The 10,674-nt window shown below is 37.9% G+C and overlaps 1 protein-coding gene across 1 annotated transcript in view; it reads right to left on the bottom strand.

Annotated features, from left to right (window-relative positions):
- Positions 1-6,476, bottom strand: part of LOC109819458 (protein SCAI) — a 14,681-nt gene extending 8,205 nt beyond the window's left edge. The window contains exon 1 of the mRNA XM_020385196.1: positions 6,313-6,476. Coding sequence (XP_020240785.1) covers positions 6,313-6,476 — 164 coding nt within the window. The remainder of the gene's footprint in view (positions 1-6,312) is intronic.

Genomic DNA, 10,674 nt, shown 5'->3' on the forward strand with positions numbered 1-10,674 from the left:
CCGGCGGCCATGGCGGGAGAAAAAGACAGAGAGCGCGTGTGCGTGTTTGTGTGTTCGAGGGTTGACAGAGTTGGACTTTGGATAGTCAATTGAGGATTTAGGGGGGTATTATTGGGATTTAACAAATAATTAATTTGGTGTGAAATTTGAATCTAATAAACAAATTATAGAAAAGAGTAATATAAATTGCTGATTGCACTCAAAATCTTAAATATTGTACTACAATATTATACGAGACTTGTATAGTAACTAGTATTATTTTTTCTAAACTTGATCTCTCACCTATTTATACACTAATATTTATCATTAGGATGTTTCTTAGACATAACTCCTCTAAATTAGCATTCAATGTATCCTTCAATACTTGAATATGTGACGTAATCTTCTTTATCCTTCCCAAATTTTGATGGCCAAAATAAATGATTCTCAAAAAGAAAGGAATAAAAAATGAGAGAGTGGACAAGGTGTGCTCATTGCAGTCAATATTTAATATAAATTCCTCAAATTTCTGTTTCTACGCAGATGTATAGCTTGTAAGGGGCTGTTTGGTTGTATGTTTTTACCATGTAAAAGGATGTAAAGTGTAAAAAAGTGGGTCCCAATGTCAGCTTTAATCACTTTCAATTGTTTGTTTGTAGTTGTAAAAATAGTGTAAAGTGATTTCATATGCTGATGTGGCTTGTAAAGTGATTTCGTGAAAAAAAGACATGATTTTAGGAGAAAGCTAACATTGAAGTTAGGAAAAAATAATAAAAAATAATTCTAACCAATATGATCATTTGAGTAGGAACCACTTTTTACACTTTCCAAACAAACAATTAAAGTTTCATTTTACAAACCAAACAAGTGTTTTATGATTCCAATGGAATCAAAAACAAACAAAGAAAAGTATAAAAGTGAAATTGATGAGGTGGACAACAACTTTCCAAGTTGTGTCATAAATACACAACTTTACCAACAACAACCAAACAGCCCCTAAAAGTGCTTTAAAAATACTCAATCTAATGTGCGTCAATTTCTCAACACACAAAAGAAGGAAGCTTTTACTTTCAAAGAACAAGAACATCACACAAACTCAATCTTTAACAATGACATTAGATCTTAAATTCCAACAAATCAACGTACCATAGCTTCAAGCCTAAAGGGACCTCATGACGTAGGACTAAGACAGTAACATAGTAAATACTAAGTGTCAATTAATCTTCTCTTTAAGGATTATGGCTTCCTCCACCTCCACCTCCACATCCGCCACCACCGTTTTGAGTACCATAACCATCTCCATATGCTCTGCTATAACCTGTTGGAGTTATAATAAAGATAACTTAAAACTTGAGTTTGTAGAGGAAAAGAGGAAAAACTTTAGTCCCACATTGGAAAAGAGATGGGAAGGTAGGCTCTTTATAAGTCTTCCCTTTCTCTCCTATGCCTAGAAGAAAACAAAGGTTATGCTCCACACCACACACGCGCGCGCCGGCCGGGCCGGGCTCGGGCTCGGGTTCGGGTCGGGTCGGGTGGCGCGCGCACACGACCTGCGGACACGAATGCAGCTTCGGATTGAGGGGCCTTTAATCTGCTAAGCGTGTTTATCATGAAACAAATTAAAAACGTTTTAAATGAGAGAGAGAGAGATTGACGGATCTAAATGATAGGAAAACCGCTGGTATTAACTGGCGAAGTTTATGTGAATAATTAAAACGTGCTAACGGGAATTATGGGCGCAAATGACTCATTGAAATCCTATATAAGAACCTCGCCCCGAGAGGTTAAGCACAGTGTGAAAAACACAACGTATTCTCTCTTCTTCTCTGTTCTTCCTCTTCATTTTACTGTTGTTACACTTTTGCTGGTTCCCTGAAAGTCTAGAAGAGTTCGTAAAGCCTTCTTGAAGCTCGTGTCGACGAGAAGGAGGTCGCCTGACCGAGGGTCGTTGTATCTCCGGGAACTTTTGCCGCGTAGCCCTGTACGAGAGGGGGCAATTAGTTTCTTGGGACAGTGCTTGCACGCCTCGACCATCAGGCCGTATTTCTAACCCTCATTTCTTTTCGTTTATCTGTGATGCAATATTAATTCATTAAGTGATCTGAAAATTATTAACTGAATTATACTCTAAATAGCTTATATTCCCAACAATCCAAGAAACTAATTTTGTGCTGTTTAGAATAGTATCATGATTAACATTCTGATTTTCATGTTAATGCTGTCTGCAATACTTAAAAACGAAATGTTACACTGCATGATAATTCTGTTGAATGAATGCTTTATATATTTCTGTTGCATTATAATAACAAAACTATTTATTCATCATCAGATTATGGCTACAAGTGAAATTATGTCTGCTAAACCAGAGAAGTTTGATGGGAACAATTTCCGTCGTTGGCAAAACCAAATGAGATTTTGGTTAACAACTCTACATCTAATAACAGCCATAGAACCAGATAACCCATCTTCATCTAGACCAGTTACTAGGCAATCTTCCTCATCTTCCTCCACAGATTCCATTCCTATCCCAAGAACACCTCAAGAAATAGAGTATCATTGCCTACACAGAATCTTAGGAGCTTTATCTGATAGGTTATATGATATATATTACACTATCACTAATGCTAAAGTTCTGTGGGAAACCTTAGAGAAAAAGTATGGTCTAGATGATATGGGAATTAAAAGATTTAAAGCTTCTGATTTTAACAAATTTAAAATGGTAGATTCTAAACCAATGAATGAGCAAATTCATGAATTTGAACATATAGTTCACCAATTAAAAGTGAATGGATCTATCCTAGATGAAACATTTCAGATAGCCTGTCTTATAGACAAACTTCCCGAGTCCTGGTCAGATTTTGCCAAAAACCTTAACCATACCCAAGGAGAGCTTACCCTAGAGCAAGTGTTGAATTCCATTAGAATTGAAGAACAACATAGACTCAGGGAGAAAAATATGACAAAATCTGAACCCAAAGAAGCCAAAGTAAACAATGTTGAATCCAAACCCTTTCCCCAACACAAGAAACGTCCCTTCCACCAAAATCAAAATAAAACATTTAAGAAGAAACCCTATCATCAAAATAAGAACCATGTTCACTTTCAAAAGAAGGAAGGAGCTGAACGTCGAGCCTGCTTCGTTTGTGGAAGAACCAACCATCTTGCTAAGGACTGCTTTTTCAAGAAAACTGAACCACCCAAGCCTAGGAAGGGAGGACCTCCACCTAATAAGTCACAAGTAAACATGGTGACTTCCAGTCCAGCTGAGGCTGCTTTCAGGTCTGTTCTCTTCACTCCTGAAGTAAACATGACCTTTCAAGCAAATGATTGGTGGATTGACACTGGAGCTAATATTCACGTTTGCTCTAATCAATCTTTGTTTTCCACCTATCAGGTCTCAAGTAGAGGAACTGTGACAATGGGAAATAATAATGTGGCTCCTGTATCCGGAATAGGTCGGATCAACCTAAAGCTGACTTCTGATAAGACTTTGATCCTGCAGGATGTCCATCATGTACCAGACATTAGGAGAAACTTAATTAGTGGATCTTTGTTAGTGCAACAAGGCTATAAGCTTGTTTTTGAATCAAATAAAGTTGTAATAACTAAGGGTTTGAACTTCATTGGAAAAGGTTTCTTATGTGATGGTCTTTTTAAATTGAATGTTAAGAATTCTACTCTTGCATCTCCAATAGCTTTGAATATTGAACCTTCCATCACTTGGCATCAAAGATTAGGACATGTGAATTATAATTCAATTAAAAGATTGATGCATCTCAATATAATTCCAAAGCTTAATATAAAAGATGATGAAAAATGTGAAATATGTGTAGAAGCCAAACTTCCTAAGAAACCATTTAAAACTATTGATAGAGATTCTGAGATATTAGAACTCATCCATAGTGATGTTTGTGATTCAGGAAGAACAACTAGAGGGGGTAACAAATATTTTGTAACTTTTATAGACGATTGCTCTAAATATTGTTACCTCTACTTAATTAAGACTAAAGATGAAGTCATAAACAAATTCAAAATATACAAAGCAGAAGTTGAGAATCAGTTGGATAGGAAAATTAAAATACTAAGATCAGATAGAGGTGGTGAGTACACTTCTAATGAATTAAAACAATTCTGTGAAGAGAATGGAATTATTCATGAAATAACAGCTCCATATACACCTCAATCTAATGGAGTAGCTGAGAGAAAGAATAGAACACTAATGGACATGGTAAACTCAATGTTAATTAATTCTGGTGTGCCAGAAAATTTATGGGGAGAAGCTCTCATGACTGCATGTCATATACTAAATAGAATTCCATTCAAGAAATCTGATAAAACCCCTTACACAATTTGGAAGAATAGAAACCCTAATTTAGATCACCTAAAAGTGTGGGGGTGCTTAGCAAAAGTCAAAATACCTGAGAATAAAAGAAAGAAGATTGGCCCTAAAACTGTAGATGGAATTTTTATTGGCTATGCTTCTGATAGTAATGCAAATAGATTTTTAATAATCAACTCTGACATTAATGAGATAGCCAACAACACCATAATTGAAGCTAGGGATGCACATTACTTTGAAAATATTTTTCCTTACAAGACCAGAATAAACAACACAGGCCCTAGCTCTAATAATTCAGATCCTAGTTCTAATCAAGGTGAAACTAGTTCTAAACAAATTAGACCACTAGAAAGTCCAGAGGAGCCTAGGAGAAGTAAAAGAACTAGAATAGAAAAGGTCCATGAAGATTTCTATGCATTACTTGTAGAAGATTCTCCAGTTACATTTGAAGATGCAATGAAATCAGTAGATGCTCCATTTTGGAAGGAAGCTATAAATAATGAGATACAATCTATAGTTCAAAATCATACTTGGGAACTAACTGATCTTCCTTCAGGATGTAAAACCATAGGATGTAAATGGGTGTTTAAGAAGAAACTTAGACCTGATGGAACAATAGATAAATATAAAGCCAGATTAGTAGCTAAAGGATATACCCAAAAGTCTGGTATTGATTATTTTGATGTCTATTCTCCAGTAGCTAGGATTACTACCATTAGAGTCCTCATAGCTCTAGCATCCATTCACAAATTAATAATACATCAAATGGATGTTAAAACTGCATTTTTAAATGGAGACTTAGATGAAGAAATTTATATGGATCAACCTGAGGGATTTATAGCTTCTGGACAAGAAAAGAAAGTATGCAAGCTTATTAGATCACTATATGGTCTCAAACAAGCCCCAAAACAATGGCATATGAAATTTGATGAAATTATACTATCTTATGGATTTGTAATTAATCAAACAGATGAGTGTGTATATCATAAAATAGATAAAAACAACAAACGGATTGAGGGGCCTTTAATCTGCTACATTTTAATTTTCTCTTTTGAACTTTTCTTTTTGTATTAAAAACGTGATTAATATTTTCAAAATTTGTTAAACGGCTAGCATAATTATAGGCGGAAATTAAGGATCTAAACGGTTAGTATTAAAGCGTGTTTATCATGAAACAAATTAAAAACGTTGTTAATAAAAACGTTTTAAATGAGAGAGAGAGAGATTGACGGATCTAAATGATAGGAAAACCGCTGGTATTAACTGGCGAAGTTTATGTGAATAATTAAAACGTGCTAACGGGAATTATGGGCGCAAATGACTCATTGAAATCCTATATAAGAACCTCGCCCCGAGAGGTTAAGCACAGTGTGAAAAACACAACGTATTCTCTCTTCTTCTCTGTTCTTCCTCTTCATTTTACTGTTGTTACACTTTTGCTGGTTCCCTGAAAGTCTAGAAGAGTTCGCAAAGCCTTCTTGAAGCTCGTGCCGACGAGAAGGAGGTCGCCTGACCGAGGGTCGTTGTATCTCCGGGAACTTTTGCCGCGTAGCCCTGTACGAGAGGGGGCAATTAGTTTCTTGGGACAGTGCTTGCACGCCTCGACCATCAGGCCGTATTTCTAACCCTCATTTCTTTTCGTTTGAATTATCTGTGATGCAATATTAATTCATTAAGTGATCTGAAAATTATTAACTGAATTTCGTGCTAAACAGCTTCTATTCCCAACATAACCGCCTTGGCCCTAGGGGTGTTAAATGGGTGGGTTTGGGGTATTAAATGGGCGGGCATGTTTTGACCATTTACACATCTATGGTCCATTTAAGATTTTCTAACTGGGTGGGTTTTTGCCCGCCCATTTAATAAACGGGCCGCTCATTTATGGGAAACTAAGAATTACTTCTATCATTATTGTACCCAACATTCAAACCAAGAACTTCCAACATCGACTCCCACCATAACTATAGTTGGCATTTCCTCCGACATCACTGTACCTTTCCCAAGAATTACTTCTATCGTTACCGTCATATGCTATTTTATAAGCATCACTGTCTACAGAGCTACCAGTTCCACTACCATAACCATCGTCATTGTAATTATCATCGTTATAACCACGATTATTGGCATAGAAGGCTCTAGTTGCATAAGAGGAACTCATAGAGTACTTAACAAACAGTTCGTTATTTATTCGCTTAGGTATCCAGCCATATTCTATTCTCTAGTTCATTCAACAATAAACGAACAATTGTTAGTATTTGGTTTGTAAACGAACATTATTTAACGATAGATATGATCTATTTCCTTGCTTATTAAACTATATTCGTTTATATTTCACACTCTAGTTCTATAAATTGTAGGACAAATTTTCAAAACCGACTCCTTTGGGTTTTTAATTGCAAAAAACGACTGGTTTTGAAAATATTTACAAAAACCGACCTGTTTTCAGCCAGGGACTAAAAACAGGTCGGTTTTTTTAAATTTTTTTGGGAAACTTCACGGGAGTTGAACTCCCGTGAAGTTTTTCTCATAACAAAACTTCATGGGAGTTGAACTCCCGTGAAGTTTGGGAAAAAAAATTTCAAAAACCGACCCAGTTTCAACCAACTGGGTCGGTTTTTATAAATAAGATTGAAATGTGTCGTTTTTTGCAATTAAAAACCCAAAGAGGTCGGTTTTGAAAATTTGTCCATAAATTGTATTTATCACATTCTCCATGCATCCCAAAAGTCTATTACACATCTAGCCCTCATATAAATAGTTCTACAAATTGTATTTATTTAACGATCATTTACATCGGCTGATCAAAATTCGCTAAAACGATCCGCCTGACTCGACCCATTCTCACCCCAACCTCGCGCTATCATAAAATAGACAATAACAACAAAATTGTGATTTTATGTTTATATGTTGATGACATTCTTATTTTTTGGTTCTGACATAAAAATCATTAATGATATCAAACACTTTTTGAACTGGGCTCGGGTTCGGGTCGGGTCGGGTGGCGCGCGCACACGACCTGCGGACACGAATGCAGCTCCGGATTGAGGGGCCTTTAATCTGCTACATTTTAATTTTCTCTTTTGAACTTTTCTTTTTGTATTAAAAACGTGATTAATATTTTCAAAATTTGTTAAACGGCTAGCATAATTATAGGCGGAAATTAAGGATCTAAACGGTTAGTATTAAAGCGTGTTTATCATGAAACAAATTAAAAACGTTGTTAATAAAAACGTTTTAAATGAGAGAGAGAGAGATTGACGGATCTAAATGATAGGAACATAAGGGTCCGCTCCTCCGCCATTTGTTGCGACTTTTTTAGGTACTCGCGCCTTTGCGGATAGCGATTGTGAGGCTATTTAATAGAGGGTGGGACTAAGTGAGGGCATCAAAGCTTGTGTTCGATCATCATCGATCATGGTATATTTATTCGAACATAAATTTAATTCTTTAGTTAGGAATGGCCCGTTCAAAAGTGGACGGTTCTAAATTCTAATATAATTTGCAGTGTATCTACGAGCGTTTAAGCATACTAATTGAAGAATATGCATTTGTTAGTGTAATAGAATGCGGAGTTCATATTTTATCGGAACGTTTCCACAAACGCGATGGAGTTTTCTGATTAACATACTCAAAAGTAGCGAGCGCAATTTGGAGATTTCACACCCCCTAAAAGGGCTTAAAATATCCCGCTCGCATGTGAAGCATTCTGATATGATTTGCATTCATGATGTATATGTATTGAATACTTTCGAGCAAGAATCAAATGGCCATATCATAGTACTACCGTATTATCCGCCCTTTCGTAACATATGGAATTTTAGTATGCGAGGGTGAAAACATTAGAGAAAAAGAGTATAAAAAGGAATCTTAACCTAACAGAGTTTAAATATTTGACATGTGTAGGAGCTCATAATGCCACCAAGGGAAACCCAAGGGTTTGGATAAAATCCTACCCAATATGATGCCATGACGTGTGTGAATTATTAACAAGAGAATATATATCATTTGTGTTTATAAAACTTAATGGGTGCATCAACTTGGATAGAAGGCTTGTTTTTGTTGGATAGTATTTGCTTTTGTCATTTTTGGGTGAGATATAGGGTTTTTGGTAAATTATAGCAAGGTTTGGTTTGACCTTAAGCGGAATTGGAAGTCGACTATCTTAAATAATTTTACTTTGGATTTGACTAGCATAGGAAGTCCATTCCAACTTTTGAGGATTCCTAATCTAAGACTCACATATTTACAGGATCTATTTGAATTAGTCTGATCCAACCAAGGACTTATTGGCTCACTATTACCACCTGTTAATACCCTTTTAATCGGCTAAATTATCGAATTAATATTTTAATTAGACCCCTTTTACTTACCCATAGAAATTTTTGAATAGATAACTCTACATTAAGAAATTTTAAATGAGTCGAATGCACACGCAAAACAAGAGTCAATTTTTTGTCGATGCCTAATTTTCTAGTGAGGAATTGTTATTTTTTGCAGGAAAAGTTTCTTTTACCCTACGATCTCCCAAAGTTATTGAATTTACATCTAACGATAGGCGGTTATGCGAAATTGACCCTTTTAAAATCTTCAATTTTTTCATGTCCACATTCCGTCATCAACTCCTCATCTTCTCCCTCCTTTTCCCTAACCCATCATTAATGGTTTTCATCATTCTCATCATCTCCTCCTTAGCTCCCTTTCATTTTCCTCTGCGTTTCTCCCCTTCAAAGGCCCTCTCTTTTGCCACATTATGATATGTTAGATGTAGATTTCAAAGGTAAGGGGGGTAGAAGAAATTTTTCCAATAAAAAAAAAACAGTTCCTCACTGAAAATTTAGCTGAGGATGACAATTTGGGTTTGTTGCACATTTAACTGATTTAAAATGACTTAATGTAGATTTGTCTGTTTAGAATGCTCTATTTGTAAAAGGAGGCTAACTAGAATATCAACCTGGTAATTTAGCCCCTTTTAATCACGTACCATCATAATGTTGTATTCATAATGTATGCGGGAAATAGAACCATGTGAAAAAGTATATTTGGACTTCCTATTTTTATCATATGCTAAGCTATATATATACATATACATTTGTCAATTAACAGAGTGGAAATGCATCAATTGCTTCTTAAAATTTAAAAAAAAAAACATTTCCCACACCTATATTGTCTCTATCAGGGCTTCATCTCCTTCCAAAATAGAAAACATTTTTCTCTTCAACACCTAACCTTACTAGTATTTAGAGAAACAGAGGAAAAAACAGAGCCCCCTTGTACTTATTCTACACGGTCTACAACTTTCCCTCACCGACTCTCTTAATAGTTTAATCTCCTTGATTAACCCCTTCACGCAAACCTTAATCACCCAAACACTAACGCCACCCAGCTCACAGTCACCCCCGATCACCCCCCGTCACTGACACGCTCGGCCCACCTCTAGCTCTGGGGCCCACGTGATCATCTCTAGAACGGAGCTGCCAAGCAAGCAGCCGCTCTCCATCGGTCCCCACCCTCTCAAATTGACTCCCTCTCTGGTCCTCCAATCAAATTCGTTTACAATACTGGTCCAAACACCCACATAGATATTCTCCTCGTTCTTCTCTCTCTCTCTCTCTCTACTTTTGGCACAGACTCCCAAATTGATCTTCATTCACTCTCTCTCTCTCTCTAATTAATGGCCAACAGCCCAGGAGCCTGGGGCCCTTACTCCAAGGACTGCTCCCAGGGCTACTGCAGCTACTACTGCCCTCAGTGTTTCTTCCTCTTCCACCTCCGGCCACCCTCGCCCCTCTCACGCCCCTTCCTCTTCTCCTCTCCTCATGCCGTCATCACGTCGCTCCACCGCTTCCTCTCGTCGCGTACTACCTCATCGTCGCGCATCTACCGCGGCCGAGCAGTCCTTAGTGCCAGCGGTGACCCTCGACACGCGCGGCCAGACGAGCAGCCGGGGCTCGACGAGGCCTAATGACAAGATCGAGCTACAGTAGGCAGCGCGGGCTGTCCTCTACGCGGCAGGCGACTGCGGGGTCTGCTCAGCGAGTTCGACGGACGGCGACCATCCGGCTGGCTAAGGAAGTGCGGCACGCGTTCACGTCACTGCGTCGACACGTGGCTCAAATCGCACTGTAACTGCCCGCTCTGTCGTGCCGCCGTGTTCCCTCTGCCCGCCGCAGCTAGCGCTGTTGTCGCTGTGGAGGGGTCCGAGGATTCGGATCCCGAGGAGATCACGGGCGAAGACGTAAATTTTACGGATGGAAACGTAAATTCTACGGGTGACAATGTCGTTGAGATCGGAGAAGGGAGGGCGGTGATCGGGAGGTCGTTGTCGATGGACTCCCCGTTCCGGAGACGAACAGATA

This window comes from Asparagus officinalis, chromosome 8 (assembly GCF_001876935.1).
Source record: "Asparagus officinalis chromosome 8, Aspof.V1, whole genome shotgun sequence".
In the NCBI taxonomy this organism is placed as follows: domain Eukaryota; kingdom Viridiplantae; phylum Streptophyta; class Magnoliopsida; order Asparagales; family Asparagaceae; genus Asparagus; species Asparagus officinalis.